The sequence below is a fragment of the Aspergillus pseudoviridinutans genome (genome assembly GCF_018340605.1).
Source record: "Aspergillus pseudoviridinutans IFM 55266 DNA, scaffold_5, whole genome shotgun sequence".
Lineage (NCBI taxonomy): Eukaryota > Fungi > Ascomycota > Eurotiomycetes > Eurotiales > Aspergillaceae > Aspergillus > Aspergillus pseudoviridinutans.
Genome location: NW_025091285.1, coordinates 3,421,689 through 3,438,467, shown reverse-complemented (window position 1 = coordinate 3,438,467; position 16,779 = coordinate 3,421,689). Strand labels below are relative to the sequence as shown.

Sequence of the window (16,779 nt, the reverse complement as noted above, 5' to 3'; positions counted from 1 at the left end):
TCGCTCCAGATGAACTACTAAATTCCCTTGGCTGGGCTGAGGTACGGTCATTCGATTTATCCAATGAATCATAAACGGGGTTGAACTATAGTGAAGTAATCGCCAGGAACACAGAAGGTAGCTATCAGAGTCAAACAGTTCTATGACCAGATACACTGCTATCATATCGACCATTACTTCAATTTCAATAGATCGCATGACAGTGGTCAGGGACATCCCTCGTGGATTGAAACAGAAATGCAATCGCCAGAGCGACCCAAATCAATCCTTGGACAACCTTCTTTCGCGACGACGCTTGGCCACAAGAATAATCAGATATATGACAGTGGCAGCCATGATCATCGACGCAGCAAAGATGAATCCACGTGCAAATTCACCCGCCTCAACGTCAATTAGTAGGCCTGCAATCGGATTGCCAATCAGCAACCCCGTGGCCCCAGCAGTAAAGCTCATTCCCATCCAGGTACCCACGACCTCGAGGGATGGGACAAGAGTGGCGATGACTGTAGGCGGAAGAGAGACCACCGCCCCCGAAAAGAATCCGTAAAGTATACAAAAAACGATCAGACCTCCGAGGTTATCGATTGCGATCCACGAATAAGATAGAACTGCGCATGCGAGGGCGCAGAAGCTCGACACCTCGAGCGCACCGAATCGGTCCGCTAGCAGTCCGGGGATAATGCGGCCGAAGATGGACGATGCATTGATGACCGACAGAAGGTAGAATGAGATGTCATCCGCGATCCCAATTTTACGGTGGGCATAGATTATGAGATAGAAAAAAGGAATGTATAGGCCGACAAACGCGAAGAAGGAACCGAGATTATACAGGACAAATAGGGAAGATTTGAACGCATCCGGGTCGACCAGACGGCGCGATTTCTTCGATGGGGGTAACCGGGGTTTCGCTATGAGCACACTGATCGACAATGTGGCCAGGGCAATGAAGGCGATGATTCTGGTGGCCCATCCGGCACCGACTTGTGGCTGGAGCCTTCGAAAGATGATAGGGTAGATCACGCTTCCTAGGCTCCCCCCAGCTGCCGTGACCCCCGTTGCAAGCGCTCTCCGGGTGCTGAAATACGTGGCGACAATGGCAACGCTGGGGAGAAATAGGCATCCACATCCTAGTCCGACACATAGCCCCTGCGCGAGGAAGATCTGCCAATAGGTAGTGGCCAGACTAGTCATCATCATCCCGAAGACTGTTAAGAATGTCCCTGCCATAAGCAAGGGACGAATGTATCCTCGATCAAATATCGGGCCACCGACGATGCTGAAGAAAATAAGAAGGAAGCCCTGGAATGTTCCGATCCATGAAATTTCGGAAGAGGAGCGGGAACGCAGCAGATCACTTTCGTAGTAGGCCTGGTATGCTCCGTATGTATTGACGATTCCCCTTACTCGCGGTTAGCAGCTGCTCTGCGATGTCAACGATGAAGGGCCTACCAAGAGTTGAAGAACAAGAGATGCGCCCCGAGCACCTGTGACCAGGCTGCTAGACCGCCATTGGGGATAGACGATGGTTCCTGTCGCGGCTGTGGCTCATTCCCATTGCTTTTCAGTGGGCTAGCAGCGCCTTGCTCAATGTTGATCTCTTTATCTGACAACATGGGGATGGACAGATTGGTAAAGCTTTTGCCAAAGATCTGACACCAAAGCACTATGTTGGATAACGGTGGCTCCGTCGATGCGCATCATATTGGCGAGTGCTGAGCATGCCCTTGGCTTTATATATCAGAGTACAATTCATAAATCGAATGGAAAACATTCCCTTGCCCTGATATTAGCAATACATCAGCTCGCATAGCGATCGCTGGTTTACCCAATCGGGTAATTTTCGCTAAGCGACTTGCCCGAACGGGTAAAAATGACAAGCGGGATCACTTGCATTAACGATGGGATCTCTCCGAATCGAATACGAATCTTCCATGTGTTCTACCTCGCACATACAAGTGACACAGAGTCTATTGATTTTCACTCATCTGATCCGACAAAAATGGTCTCTTCTTCCCAAGTACCAGATGGCCTTGTTATGCGGTGGAAACCTAGCGATAGACAAGGACGACCATCCTCAAGCACTTCCGGCGGAGACACCTCTCCAGAGCAAACAGGAAGAAAGCTGCGCTCAGCTTGCGAATTGTGTCGCAGCGCTCGTGTAAGATGTGATGGGGGAAGTCCCTGCCAGAAATGCAGGACAAAAGGCCAGCTTTGTCAATACAAGGCCTCGCTGAGAAGTGGTCGGATGAGGACAAGGCGCGCCCATGGCGCCTCTAGCGATACCTTGTCAGCTACAGCAAGTAGCCCAGAGTCAGTCATCATGGATTGGGGCAATGCTATGCTTTCGCCAGAGATGGCCAACCTACCACGGGTTACGGATGGCGGGCCATCGAATATCGTGCAGTCCACTAACTTCGGAGTCGAATCTTCCGCAGCTACGGGTCTCAACTTCCCCAACATCTTAACGGACGACCTGGACTACCTTGAACTGCATGATCTAGCCGTAAGTTTGTCCGCCTTTTGGGATCACCATCTGCTGGGATTGACTCGAGCATACCCTGGCAGACCCGCAACCCACTGAGGACACTGTCCCCAGCTGCGCTAACTTATGAGCTGCTCGGGCACCAACCTGGACCTGTATCGCAGGCAGAACCCGCACCTCATCCCCCGGCATTTGGCGTTGAATCACCCAGCATTCCCTGGCTGGGACTTGATACAATGTGTGAAAGATCTCAAAAGCAGTGCTCGTGTCTCAAGACCCAGCTCCAATGCATTGCCGAGCTGTGTGGACATGTGGACTATGACGGACTGAAATTAGACCAAATACTGGCCGATGCACGACAAATAACCCAAGCCACCGCTCAACATATCTGCTGCCATGCGTGCCAGAAGACATCAACCGGGCTCATTATATTCACCATTGCATTGCAGCGGGTCGTACTTATGCTCTGTCACGTATGTAGAAACCCCCAAACTTATCTTCAAGGGTTGAAGGTTGCGGTTGGGAATTTTCAGCTATCGGACGGGGATGATCGTGACCACAAGCGAATGCTCGTCGTGTCGGCCACGGATCGGCTGGAGGCAGTAGTGAATAATTTGGTAGCAGCAGTGCAGAAGTCTCAGCAGAAACAGCATGATGGACAATTCGGATCCCAAACGGCACGGGCGAATCTAGACTGGATATCAGGGACGCTTCAGACCATTTGCCGCCGCACCAAGGTGATGAAATCCAGGTTGCACTCGGAGACATGGGGCTATCATTCCTCTTCAACCTCAAACGATGCTATGCAGACACAAAAGGAGCTCGATATTTGTTGAGTTCAGCCGTGAATTGCTTTCCCTAACCCTTGTTTTAGAGGCTTTCTCTATCAGTAGGTTTGATGAGTATGGTCTTCCATTCCACATCCAATCAAGCTCAATACGTTGACTATCTCCGTGCATGGGCAAACAATGTGCCCGCCTGCACATGGTATATGGCCTTGTTTGGAGTTGTATTGCACAAAGATTTGTGTTCCTGTCCCAACTGGCCACTAGTAGAGGATTTTAACCCCTGCTAATGAGCTGTATTCCTTTTTTCTAAAGCATTAATGCTGTTGATTCCAGCTTTGCTTTCACTTACGCTTCCACTTTTGCTTTCGTCTTTGACTGCAGAGTCTATTTCCAGATTGGGAGATGGCTTAATTACACTTCGCGGCCTCTCTCTAAATTTTTTTCTGTCGCATATGCATGTTGTGTTCGCGATTGAAGACATGAAGAAGGTCTAGTGTCGCATTATATGCTTTCCAACCTTTTCTTGGCATTGTCTTGCACCTTTGTGGCCCATCCGTCGTACGTATGTCTTGGCCATTATATTGTTCCTCGAAGAACAATACCGAGGAACGACCCTCTGATTGGACGGCCACATATCAGGCCGCGAACCTCTCCCATCGATCTATATCGCTAGATATTGTTGGGTGCAACTCTCATAGTATGAAGAGTACTGTGTTTCTGCCTTCTTGGAAATGTGATTTGCAGTGCATACGATACGCCACTTGGTATCCTTGTATCTTTCGATTGACCTACAGAAACCGTGGCAGCGCGTCAATCGACGAGGCATGAACCTGAGCCAGTCGGATTCAAGTACCTTATACAATGAAGTCTTCCTACATATTGTACGTGAAGGCCAAGACGATGACGTCTGACCAAGAATTGTGTTCAAGCTCGATTGTCCACAAATGGAGATTGCCGAAATTAATGAGCTCTTCTTTACGCAGCTCGAGATCCCAGACCCGGATATCCCATTGATATGAGGAGAAGAATAGCTGAAGTTCGGCGGAGATTGACTGACCACGAGAATGACAATGGCAGTCTTTCAAGTCGAGAACAATATCAAGCCGATCGAATACTTCCACCACTCAGAGCATTGACGAGCCATCGCAATGCCATTGAAACAGTCGGGAAGAATACTAATGTTCTCGACTTGAATATTGATCTTCCTTCTTTATCTGACTCTATGGTATAGCCACTCAACGTGCACATTGCCCTTGACGTCCAGAAAATGCATCCATTCCTTTCAGCCCCAGACCATCACTCCTCCTCATCCCATCGTCCTCCTCATGATACCAAATCAAAGCTGAGATACACCACCTGAACAGAGTTCGCAGGCCGACTCAACACCCCTCAGAAGAAGATATAAAGCCATCATCGAATCCCCCAAGACCATTCTCTTCCTCCTCACCATCGACCAAATCAATCCCAACTGCAATTTCCAAGCATCCAAAACTTCATTCTTTGCTTCACGCAAACCCTCAAACCAATCGAAATGTCTCCCCAGAACACCGTCAAGGACGCCGTTGTCGTCAAGTGTATGCATCTTTCCCCCTCCCCAATCTGTCTGCAGTATACTAACAGCTGTTTCTAGCCTCCCCCGGTGGCGGCTGCGTCATCATGTAAACGCCCCATCGACGAGGCCCTCGCCCGCAATGTTCTAGCGCATACCGACCAGTGCCCGTCAACCTAGCCAACGCCGGCCCAAGATCAACCGACCAAATGCGGGCGTCTACTGTCTTTCCATTTGAATTGTTTCTGCTATAGTGACCCAAGGGGTCTGCGTGCTTTTTGACTCTCTTTGCTCTCGCGTACACGATTATCCGATACGACATGACTCGTTCAACTTCGTTGGATGGGGGCTGTTTTGGAGGATAGCCGGGTGGTGAGGATGAGGAGGGAAAGAGGCGATGCGTTTTCTGAAGGGGGCAGAAGGAGTCCCGGGTTATAGTTCTGGGCTCTTGCCTCCCTGTTCGTTCCACTCTCTTGGTGCTTCTGTTTTGTCTTCCGGGCTAGTTGCTTATTGTATCTTGGGCTGGGTGAGATCTGGTCAGTGCTGGAACTTGTTTTTCTACAAACTTTGGTCGTGATAGTTCGGAATGAATGTGAAGATCGGATGGATTTGTTTCGTCCTAAGCTGTAAATAAGGCCTATGGGATATCATGCACAATTTGCTTGAACGAAGTCTTGGTCTCATTGTTTATACGACTAGGGTATATCGAACGTAATCATCAAAGTACCGTCTCCTTCCGAATAGCATCCACCCGAGCGATATCATCCGCACTCGGCTCCGACGACCCCAGATCCGTGTTCGCGAACGCATTCTCCAGCGCATCCTCGACCTGTTCGACGACATGCGAGATGAGCCCTACGGAGCGGGCCATGCCGATCTGAGACATCTCCGCTCCGACAGCGGCCTCGATGCGGCCATCACCGCCGTTCTGCGTCATCTCTGTCTCGAAGGCATGACAGAGGGTCTTGAGGGGTTCCAGGAATCGATTGCGGAAGTAAGGGTAGGTCTTCTCGAGCTGTAACTGCGTCCGGAGCGTTGAAGATTGGAGCAGGATGTAGTACAGGCTCAATGCGGCATGGATGGATGGAGCCAGTGTCTGAGAGAATCGGATCCACGACGCTGCGATGTCGGCGGATACGTTGAGAAGTATATCGGCTGAGTTGAAAAGCAGCGGGAACAGAAMAGAGAAGTAGTGAGGGTTGAGGAAGATGCTTGTGGCGTTATTGGAGGATTGAGCTGACGCAGCCAGAATCTCCTTCTTCAGCCACCCGACTGCGCGGTCCTTTACCGTCAGCAGCTGCTCGTCCTCCAGGACCCTGCGGATGACTTTGAAGCGGGTGCTTTGAGAGGGATGGCTGTGGACAATGACTTCAGGGAGCTGCCGGATGACGCTGTACGGCTGCCGGGTCGTGCAAGCAGTCACTGCGAGAAGAAGATCGTAAAATTCCTTGTCGTCTGTGGGTTCTCCGATCGCGTTGTTGCGTAATGAAAGGGTGGTCAGTGTGAGTAGAGAGTCTAGAAGTGGCTGCGGCTGCCCGAATGCTACATCGTCCGGAGATTTGACTTGCCCGATGAAATTGGAATAGATACGGGCTAGATCGGGGAACAGCGGAATGGGAGGGACCTGTCCGGACGAGAACAGCTCAGCCATGGCGGCCCGTCCAGCGAGCAGTAACAGCGAGCCATGTCTCTCCAGCGGGATGTCCTCGACATTTTTGGGGGCCTCGTCAAAGTCCAATGGCGCAGGCTGGTTTTTAGCAGGCTCGAGGGCAATTGCGAGCAGTTGATCGTCGCTCAAACCAAAGTCACTCGACAAAGCCTACATCGGTCAGAATGTGCAATGGTCGCGGAATGAGTCATAACCTACAATTATCTTCGCCAGTATCATATCTCTGTCTTTCAAATAGTTGTTACTGCAGTACACATCGGTTTGCGAGGCCTTCCCGGGTAAGCGCGTCTCGGGATGAAGCTTTTCATGCAACCGGATGGCCCAGGACATCCCTGGGTCCATGGGACCGGCCAGACCCAGTAAATAAGATTTGAGCAGTTCGATCAGGCCAAACTGTAAGAAGCGTTTGACAAGAACCTGCTCGTCATTGGTCTTCGGCGATGGAGATGGAACCTCGGCTTCGGGATCTGGGGCCGACGCGGCTGACACTCGCAACACACCAGACTCGCTGGCCGATCTAGGAGGTGGAGCTGGCCTTTTCGTCGGAGACACGTCACGGAGAAACTCCAAAAGTGCAATTGTTGTCTCACTGGTTGGCAGTGTGGTGTATGCTTCTAGAACTGCCTGGAGGGATGTCGCGAGAAATCGGCTCGGGGATTTGGTCTGAATGCGGGAATGTAATATAGAGAGCATAGCGACAAGAGAGTTGAATTGTACAACATATCGTGGAGGCGTTGTTGTTCCTTCGCCCGGTCTATCATTATCGTTGGTGGTTGATTTAGACTGAGTTTCCGTCGCAACATCTCCTGGTGGGGTGTGAGCGTTAGAGTCGTCCTCATCAGGTTGAAGCCGCATCAGAGCATCAGAAACCCTCAGAATAACTTCTCTGGGGTTACCAAGGCGAGCAACATCTTGCAAGCATTCCAGCGATTGGGGTAGCATTGGTAGTAAAAGCTGGACCAGATCCCAGCCAATGTTTGTTGTTAGGGTCTCATCTTGTAACAGCTTATGCAGAGTGGGCAAGCGAGCGGGGGTCAATTGGTACTCCAACAGGGTGAGGTAAGTGAGATAGTCGGTCGCTGGCGGCAGAGCCTTGATGAGAGGATCTTCTTCTTCCGCCATGATGATGATGATGATGGTGGTGGTGGTGGTGGAAGTTGGATTGATGGAGTGGGATGTTGTCAGGAACAGCAAGTTGAGTGATCCAGATAGAGTTCAGAACGAGACACAACTATGGACACCTAAGGTACTGAAAGTGGGGGATGCTAGCACATGACATCACTGGCCGAAGCGGCGGTCACCTGACCCGGCACCATCATCCAGCGTGCCCCACAATCGATAGCTACCTTAGTACCTTGGGCATAGCACAGGGTACTCGGATGATTTATGACTGCTTGCAGGAGGAGGATTGTGAATGATCCCCGTAATCACGTGGCTCGTGAGGAAATATTGCAATCTAAAAGCCATGGCTGACGTCGGTGGGCTGTGAGGCAGAAGATAGGCTACGGAGATTCTAGATACTTGGCAGACTAGCGAGGAACCTAGGCTGGGTATTGAAGCCGCCAAGCAAATAGATGACGATCTTCAAGGCACGCGCTTGGTTAGGAAGAACTGCATAAGACTGAGTTATGAACTATCTACGGCGCATGTTATGAGCAGTCCAGGACTGAATAAGATCATCTCCTGAAATCAACGACTAGAGACATCAGCCGTTGTATTTTTAAACATGTCATCCTGTCTGATATTCATAATCTAACCGTATTTTCTCTGGATCTAATCAAGATTTACAACGGGGGGAGGAGGGGGGGAAGGATGAATAAAGAAAAGAAAAATGAAAAAGAGTTTCGGCCGATGAGTTCCGGCAAGCTGAGTAATGCCCATACAAGACAAGGCAATAGTGAAGTCGCTACATGCTTTCAGTTTAATCGATCAGAATAGAAGAATCAAAGATTTCATAGATAATTCTTTAATTATAATCACTGATTTAAGCATCAATAATTGTTGCAACTTGAGATAGCTGGGCAGAGCTACGGTGCATACCTGCCCATAGGGTAGCAAGCTAGTAAAAAGTGGATGATCCTGCGGCTGTTCTCATCCGCGCCGTACCGGATTCGCCAATCCTCCTTCTACCTCTTTCTCTTGGGTATAATAATCTTAAAGGTCTGCTACTAATCACACCCCTTCCTTTCCTCTCCTCGTCGGATTCTCCTTCCTTCCTCTGTTCCCGTCTCCTGTATTGATACGCTACACTCTTCTTGTTCTTGCCTGTTACATAAAAAAGCGTTTGCGCTCCTTCAGCGACTTTCTATTCAGCAGTTTGATTCTAGTGTCTTATCTTCTCAGCCTCTTCCGGTTATCCCGGCACCCATTTTGCCGGGCCGATTACTTAAAGACGTGACGGGTAAACGGTGCTCAACTCTCAGGAGAAGTCAGCCGACTAAAAGGACGTACCTACGTTATTGTATTGCTAGGGCTTTTCTCCAGCCCTTGCGAATTTCCACAGGGAAAGAACCAAAGGGAGTGTGCCCTTGACGCGACTTCTTAAATACCTATAGAAGGACGTGACAAGACCCCTTCCGTCCGCAACAGAGGAACAAGAAAATAGCTTCAAAAGCAAAGGCTCAACCTACGCACCCATGGCAACCGAAGTTCAAACCTTCTACACCCCTTCCGCCGCGACGCACATCTCCCATGCTCCGGCCGCCGTCGACGAGCTCATTAGCAAGTATTCGTCCTCAATGGCAACTGCTTCGAGCACATACTCGGCAAGCCATCTGACGCTGAAGAATCCCCGTCGCAACATCCTGCAACGCATTGGCGATCAGGTTCAGCTGGGTTATTACCGCTACGAGGTCACTTTCGGACTGTATGTGATGACACCAGGCGAAAAGCTCGTCGCCAACACTTTCGTCATTGTGGTGCTCTCTCTTCTCTTCTGGGCGCTGGTGCTCTACTTCCCATCTTTGCTGTACCAAAAGCTGAGCCGCCTGGTGTGGCTGCTCACCGGCCACAGCGGTGAAGAGATGCGCGCTGCTTTCGGTATCCTCGATAAGCATGTCAGCCCTGCGTCTTCGGCATTCTCCGCTTCGGGGAGCCCGTCGTCATGAGAGGAGTGGAATTGGTATAGACATAAACGACTTTGTATTTTTTCTGATATTCCATCCGGTTGGATCTGGAAGTCAGCGTTGACGGTAAGTCGTCTTCCCATCAAGTTTCTTTCTCGCGCAGCAAGCTGACATTCTTGGCTCAAAAGAATATTTTTTTTTTCTTATTGCTTTTCAGGCGTTCAAAACGGGGCATTCTTTGGGCTATCATTCTCATCCCATGGCCGACACGATCTCGCCATATAAGAATTAATGAAGTGAAGGGAACCGGATTATTAATGTGAGCACGAGTACTGGACGGATTCAACGAAGGTTATAATAATGCGTACTCGAAGCTTGGAGGGTCGACAATTGGTGAGCACCTCTGGTCGCTGAGCCGTTCATCTTTCGCGTCTACACCAGAGGTGTTTTTGGATCAGACGGGATTGAGTCCTATCAATCATACCCAACCCATTCCACTCACCAATGTCTCTCTTGTTGATGTACCTTTGCGGAACAGAAGCCGATTGGCTTGTGTGACTGCAGGCGTTGAAATAATGCTTAATGTCAATGTGAGATTACATGAAACAGAACACGAGGATACTCTGTCTGTCTGCACCACGGCTGGATGAGCTACAATAAACTCGTAGTGAGAATTAAGGTAGTTATGTGTTCCGTAGTACATCAAACATGTCAAACATGAGATGGCTGTGCTGAGCTGGACCAATTCCGTCAAAGCGGAGTTAGGTACGGATAGAGTACAGTACCTGACCCAAGCAGTAGTAGTAGTGTGGCAGAGTAAACGCTCCCAAGGGAACGATCCACTGGACCAACCCCAGCCCTAGGAGGTAAATAATAATCGTCGTAATCCGAGTTTGTGGGTTCCTCGGCAGTCATCTGATTTGCTGCATCTGACCAGTGCTGCGTGGCAGTGGCTGGACAGTTGATCAGTGGCAGTGATGATGTATCTTACGAGTTCACCAGACGATCGGCGCCAAAAATAGGACGCCAGAGCCAAAAGTGACTGCCTAGAAAACACACTCGACATTCCTCTGACAACGAGCTCCGCTTCTGCATCATTTCTGTTGATACAGTCGTTACAAATTTTTCTTGGATTGCCAAGCGTGTCGTGCCTTTGAGTTAGAATTCTTTGATAGACGTCTTTGTCATTGCCGTCTCGTGCTCGCATACGGCTCCTTTTGCCCAGCCGGGATCCATCAGACTAAGGGGAATTAGATCTCGTTTCAGCTCGTGGCTGCGACTTGGTCAATAGAATATTAAGGATATCTATCTGCTGATTCATTTGTGATTGCTCTAAATTATTCATTACCGCAAATTCTCTGAATTTATCACTGGCATCGATCTTGTTCTACGATCCATCCCCATTTACATACAGAGGATTGCAGCAACCTCCGTCTAGCGCCAACATCTCGTTGCTGCGGCTGTCCATCCATTATGGCAGCCCACAGCTATTACAACGGCGCTTACAGCAACAATCCCCCAACCTACGAGCAAACCCTTCCTCACACAGAGCCCGTCGATCGCGTCTCCCCAGTGTCACAGGGGCATGGTTACACAGGCAACAGTGGACACCCTTATACAACTGCCGACTATGGCTCACACGAGCTTCGGCACAGCCAGCAATCGATCGCATCAGATCAGGGGCCATATGTAGCGGGCGGGAGGTTCAACGAGGCCGATTATTACTCAGACAATATACCGTTGAAAGCACACAATCAGTATCCAGATGGATCCCCGCCGCCAAACTGGATGCACCAGCCAACTCAATATGCGCCAGAACCCTCGGCGATGGAGCCCGCAGGGCCTCCGATTTCGCCGGCGAGGAGACAGAAGAAGGGGATATTCAAGAAGAAGATTGCTTGGGTGACATATGCACTTACCATAGCCCAGGTCATCGTTTTCATCGTCGAGCTGGTGAAGAATGGTATGTGCTTTCCGCGATTCGCCTTTTCCCGCTGGAGGAGGTCCACGTACTGACTTTTTGCAGCTCAACTTACAGGAAGCCCCATCGAACTCCACCCCCAGTTTAACCCGATGATCGGCCCTTCGCCGTACGTTCAGATCAACATGGGAGCGCGGTACACGCCATGTATGAAGAACGTGGACAAGATTCAGAATTCGCCCGTGGATTTCCTGTTCCCTTGTCCGAACTCGACGTCGAGTACGGATTTTGTATGCTCACTCTCGGAGCTGTGCGGTTTCGATGGAGTCCCGAACCCGGTCCCAGGCGGCTCCCTGGACGATCACCCTGAGCCAAATCAATGGTTCCGGTTCATCATTCCCATGTTCCTTCACACCGGGATTATCCACATCGGCTTCAACTTGCTGGTTCAAATGACAATGGCCGCTGATATGGAGAGAACGGTCGGATGGTGGCGGTTCGCCTTGGTCTACTTGGCCAGCGGTATCTGGGGTTTCGTGCTCGGCGGAAATTACGCTGCTCAAGGCGAGAGTTCTTGCGGCTGCTCGGGCAGTCTATTCGGCATCCTGGCTCTCTATATCTTGGACCTCCTCTACACTTGGGGTGAACGGACGAGTCCATGGGTCGAGCTTGTGATCATGGTTTTTGGGATTGCCATTTCGTTCGTGCTCGGGTTGCTTCCGGGGCTGGACAATTTTTCACACATTGGAGGCTTCGTCATGGGACTCGCGTCTGGTCTCTGCATTATGAGATCTCCTAACGCCCTTCGCGAACGCATCGGTCTTGCCCGTAACCCATACGTGGCCATGACAGGTGCCGCGGGTGCCAGCACGGACCCAGCAAATAAGGTCACCAATCCTGGCTCAAGCATTGCCGAATTTTTCAAGGCTCACAAGGGCTCTAAGAGCTCGAAAAATTCCAGTGCTCTGGCTTTCTTCAAGGGTCGTAAACCACTTTGGTGGGCCTGGTGGTTGGTACGACTCGGGGCATTGGTTGCCGTCCTCATTGGCTTCATCTTGCTTATTGTGGACTTTTACAAATATCACACTTCGAATTGCTCATGGTGCTACAGACTAAGCTGCTTGGTGAGTCGCCTCAATCGAATCTGGATGCGTGACATACTGACACTTTACAGCCGGTCAATGATTGGTGCGAGCAGGGTAAGATCACAGTTGTCAATTCAACCACAACAAATTAGGTTCATTTTTATGCCATAGAGAAATTTAGATCAGTTTTCTCAAAGACGTGCTGTATAAAGTGGATCAAGCAGGCCGCATTTCGATTCTATTCATATCAAGTGGCGGTCTTTTGGCACTTATTTGGGATGATTTTGATGTTACTATACCCAGAAAGAGAATATGTCTATGGAATAGACTCTCAATCATAGACTGACAATGCAGCTGGTCTGATTCCTAAAATATCTTACTACTTCCCCCAACTATCAACAAAGGTGACTGTGGCTGTGGCTGGTGCTAACCACGTGTATAATTACGTACGCATCGATGGCTGTGCATCTGGTAATTACCGTATGATACCGCTATCCTCCCGTCATCACTTACCCCATGAAGACGGCGGTCTTCCGCAATCATCCATCAGGCTCCAGCTCATCATCAACGCCTTGCTTTCAGTGCTCTGCTTCGTGCCGTCTTCGATTTAATTTTCTTCGTCTTGCTCTTATTTTTGTTTTCATTATCTGTTTAATCCCGAATACCAAGTCTTCCTTGCTACATCCATTACTTTGCTACACTAACACGACTATCCCTCTGGATATCTAATTCGCAATGCTCGCCTGCTTATAGATCGTCTCGATGCACTGGTTCTAGCTGCGAAATCTCCAACGGTGATATACACCGGCATTCATAATGGCAACCCTGGCGACATCGCCGCCAACGTCTCCATCCTGGCCCAAGCGCCGCCCGCGGGCCTGGGCCCTCCGGTGTGAACGATACTGCTGCGCCGCGGCAACATATTTTCCTCTTGCATTTGTGTACAGTCTGACGACGTGGGCGGTATACGTCGAAGCGAGTATCGGGTTGAAGCCGTCGCGAAGCCCGTGGATCGGTATGTTGCAAATCTCCGATGACCTTGGCCATTGCCTCGTCGCGGATGGGATCGGAACTGACTTTTTTGGGTAGGGTTACCGAGCTCGATACTAGGAATCCTTCTCTACATATGCCTTAATGCCTCGTACACGGTGGCGGTCTTTACGGATCCCGGGTCGCCGCTGACGACTGGGGCTAATCGGCATCAATACAGTGCGCTGCCGGTCACCGAGTTGCCTGAGTTTACGGCGTACACGGTGAGCTCGAATGGGGGATCGCGGTATTGCAAGAAATGTCAGTGTCCGAAGCCGGACCGGACGCACCACTGCTCGACGTGTAAGCGATGCGTGCTGAAGATGGACCACCACTGTCCGTGGCTTGCGACTTGTGTGGGGTTGTACAATTACAAGGCATTTCTGCTGTTTTTGATCTATACGTCGCTGTTCTGCTGGGTGGATTTTGCGGTGGCGGCGACGTGGATCTGGACGGAGGTGTTTAACGATGCTCCCTATCTGGAGACGATGCTGCCGGTGAATGTGGTGTTGCTGGCTATTTTGGGTGGGATTATTGGACTGGTGCTGACGGGGTTCACGGCATGGCATATCAGTCTTGCGGTCCGGGGCATGACGACGATCGAATGTTTGGAGAAGACGCGGTATGTGTCGCCATTGCGGAAAGCGCTGGATCGTCACCGCTACGAGCACATACTGGGGAACCACCGGGATGGCAACGGGGATAGTCCGGCTTCGGACAGCTTTGGCCATCGGCTGCAGGACTACGGGCAGCAGATTCTCGACGCGCATGCTAATGCGATTCCCGGAGTTACTCGGGCCGAAGAAGGGGAAGAACAGCTCTATCCGGCACCAGCGCAGCCCATTGCCGATGGGGTGTCTGATGACCAACTCACGCCGGCGCAACAGGCGCTGACACGATCGTATGCGGAGCTGGAAAGGCAGCGGGAGCACGACAGGTACGAGGATTATCTGAACGAGCAGGATAATGGAAAGTTACCGCACGCGTTTGATCTCGGGTGGCGCAAGAATCTGTTGCATTTGTTCGGCAACCGGCCCCTACTCTGGCCCATCCCTGTTTGCACGACCACCGGCGATGGTTGGCGCTGGGAACCGAGCCGGAAATTCCTTGAAGCGCAAGAAGGACTGCGTCAAAAGCGGGAACAGGACATGAACAACCAGCAGCATTACTACCGTGACTTGTACTCGCGCAACATGAACAACAGCCGAGCCTGGCTAGGGCAGGACGCTGCAGCCCCAACATGGAATCCAAATCAGCCGTTGGACAGCTTCCGAAACCCGGAACGGCCCGCGACAGGGGTGTCGATGCAGACTTTGGCCCCCATGTCCCCGCGACCACGCCCGGGTGATAGCGATTTCGAGGATGACATCAGTGAAACTGTTCCTTTGAACCAGGGATCTGTCCCTGCAAACGAGGCTGTAGGCCGATTGCGAAAACCGGACGAGTCAGGCAGCACGACCACGAACCGACGAGAGGAGTCGAGCGAGTGGCGGGACTGGGATTGATGACCTTGGGTTCGCTAGTTCTTGTTACATGTTGGGTATTGGACATAGCGGACTGCATACATGAATAGGTCGTATATACTTCGATATGAGGAGATGAAGTGCGGCGTATTTATGTACGATATTTCTGATTTAGATTTGTCTTAATGCATTAGACTAATGGCTTGTTGGCTGCTAAGAGTTGATTGGTGCCTGAGGTATACACTACTATCTTACTCCGAGGGCCGCGTGGAAAGTCCAACGTCATTCGAACAGGACAAGCTGGCATTTTTATCTCAGTATTTATTCAATCAATTCACTCCATCATTGCACTACATACAAGCAGTTCTACTTACTGACAAACCATGAACTAACACGTTCCAATGCCGCATAGGAACATTATTTGACGCAGTATATAGTTCTCGCCAGTCGCCACCTTATCAGTCATCAATCATTGCACCCCAATCTGATAACCTCTATCAGATCTACATCCAACCCGCATCAACCCAACAACCAACAACACCATCACCTTCCACCAACAAAATAATCACATCTGCTGGCAGAGCAATTCCCAAAATGACATCCCCCTCCCACCGGCGCCTCCTAAAAGAAGCCTCCGAACTCGCCTCCCACCCCTCCCCGCACTTCACCGCGCACCCCGTCTCCGACTCCAACCTCTACGACTGGCACTTCACCCTCGCCGGCCCGCCACCCCCCTCCCCCTACGCCGGCGGCATCTACCATGGCCGCATCGTCCTCCCGCCAACCTACCCCCTGCGCCCGCCCTCTTTCCGCTTCCTCACCCCCTCCGGCCGCTTCGAGGTCAACCGCGAGATCTGCCTGAGTATCTCGGGCCACCATGAGGAGACGTGGCAGCCTGCGTGGGGGATCCGGACGGCGCTGCTCGCGCTGCGAAGTTTCATGGATGCGGATGCGAAGGGGCAGGTGGGGGGTTTGGATGTCGATGTGAGTGTGAGGAGGCAGTATGCGGTTGAGAGTCGGGGGTGGGTGTGTGATGTTTGTGAGGGGCGGAGGTCGAACGAGGAGGTGTTGCGCGAGTGGAGGGAGGTGTGTCGTGCGAAGGGGGTTGCTGTTGATGATGATGAGGGTGGCGCGTCCACACTGGGTGCTGGTGCGGGTGGTGCTACCGCAAACGAGGGCACTACTTTGGTAGAAGCAAAATCAGAACCAGAACAACAACCGTCGGATACAAATACGAATACAGAGACGGCGTCTTCTGAGCAGAAATCGGAATCACTGACGTCGAGGGATGGTGTTTCGCCGCAGCAGCAGGTATCGGCACCGGTACCCTCTGCGTCTGCGCCTGCAGAAGCGGCTGCACCTGCACCTACGCCGACACGCACGACTCCTGTCCAGACTACGACTACGACGACTTCTCGACCTACTACCACTACCACATCAGATGCCCCGTGGCTGGATCGGGCCATCCTAGGCGTTCTTATCGCATTGGCGTTTATGATCGTACGCCGGGTTGCTAAGTCGGAAGAGTATTAGCTATTAGCGCTGTCGTTCTTTCTATCGGTGGGCTGGTCCCAAGGAGCTCTCGAATATTTTGTTTTCCTTGGTTGGAGTTTGGTGCATACAGAGAGTAATGTCTATTCCAAGGTTCCTGGATTAAGTCTTTGGATTGACTCTTGAACAATTTATTCGAGGTCGGCGTTTTATGACAGTACTACTATACAGAGCTTG

At 51.0% G+C, this 16,779-nt stretch overlaps 7 protein-coding genes across 7 annotated transcripts; 5 read left to right on the top strand and 2 right to left on the bottom strand.

Moving 5' to 3' along the window:
* Positions 1 to 261: 261 nt before the first annotated feature.
* Positions 262 to 1,613, bottom strand: Asppvi_008260 (MCT family MFS transporter; the record flags this gene model as incomplete). Its single annotated transcript, XM_043304133.1, has 2 exons — positions 262 to 1,399; positions 1,450 to 1,613. The coding sequence occupies 2 exons, from the start codon at positions 1,611 to 1,613 to the stop codon at positions 262 to 264; spliced, it is 1,302 nt and encodes a 433-aa protein (XP_043160068.1).
* A 707-nt stretch (positions 1,614 to 2,320) lies between these two features.
* Positions 2,321 to 3,318, top strand: Asppvi_008259 (uncharacterized protein; the record flags this gene model as incomplete). Its single annotated transcript, XM_043304132.1, has 2 exons — positions 2,321 to 2,503; positions 2,566 to 3,318. 2 exons carry the CDS (start codon positions 2,321 to 2,323, stop codon positions 3,316 to 3,318), a joined length of 936 nt encoding a protein of 311 aa, XP_043160067.1.
* A 2,219-nt stretch (positions 3,319 to 5,537) lies between these two features.
* Asppvi_008258 (uncharacterized protein) lies at positions 5,538 to 7,610 on the bottom strand (the record flags this gene model as incomplete). The annotated part of the gene is made up of 2 exons (XM_043304131.1): positions 5,538 to 6,638; positions 6,687 to 7,610. The coding sequence occupies 2 exons, from the start codon at positions 7,608 to 7,610 to the stop codon at positions 5,538 to 5,540; spliced, it is 2,025 nt and encodes a 674-aa protein (XP_043160066.1).
* A 1,514-nt stretch (positions 7,611 to 9,124) lies between these two features.
* Asppvi_008257 (serine palmitoyltransferase small subunit family protein) lies at positions 9,125 to 9,595 on the top strand (the record flags this gene model as incomplete). The annotated part of the gene is made up of 1 exon (XM_043304130.1): positions 9,125 to 9,595. The coding sequence occupies one exon, from the start codon at positions 9,125 to 9,127 to the stop codon at positions 9,593 to 9,595; it is 471 nt and encodes a 156-aa protein (XP_043160065.1).
* Positions 9,596 to 11,026: 1,431 nt separating this feature from the next.
* Positions 11,027 to 12,711, top strand: Asppvi_008256 (rhomboid family membrane protein; the record flags this gene model as incomplete). Its single annotated transcript, XM_043304129.1, has 3 exons — positions 11,027 to 11,516; positions 11,580 to 12,598; positions 12,649 to 12,711. The coding sequence occupies 3 exons, from the start codon at positions 11,027 to 11,029 to the stop codon at positions 12,709 to 12,711; spliced, it is 1,572 nt and encodes a 523-aa protein (XP_043160064.1).
* A 664-nt stretch (positions 12,712 to 13,375) lies between these two features.
* Positions 13,376 to 15,093, top strand: Asppvi_008255 (DHHC family palmitoyltransferase; the record flags this gene model as incomplete). Its single annotated transcript, XM_043304128.1, has 2 exons — positions 13,376 to 13,574; positions 13,649 to 15,093. The coding sequence occupies 2 exons, from the start codon at positions 13,376 to 13,378 to the stop codon at positions 15,091 to 15,093; spliced, it is 1,644 nt and encodes a 547-aa protein (XP_043160063.1).
* A 552-nt stretch (positions 15,094 to 15,645) lies between these two features.
* Positions 15,646 to 16,584, top strand: Asppvi_008254 (ubiquitin-conjugating enzyme E2; the record flags this gene model as incomplete). Its single annotated transcript, XM_043304127.1, has 1 exon — positions 15,646 to 16,584. The coding sequence occupies one exon, from the start codon at positions 15,646 to 15,648 to the stop codon at positions 16,582 to 16,584; it is 939 nt and encodes a 312-aa protein (XP_043160062.1).
* Positions 16,585 to 16,779: the final 195 nt, after the last annotated feature.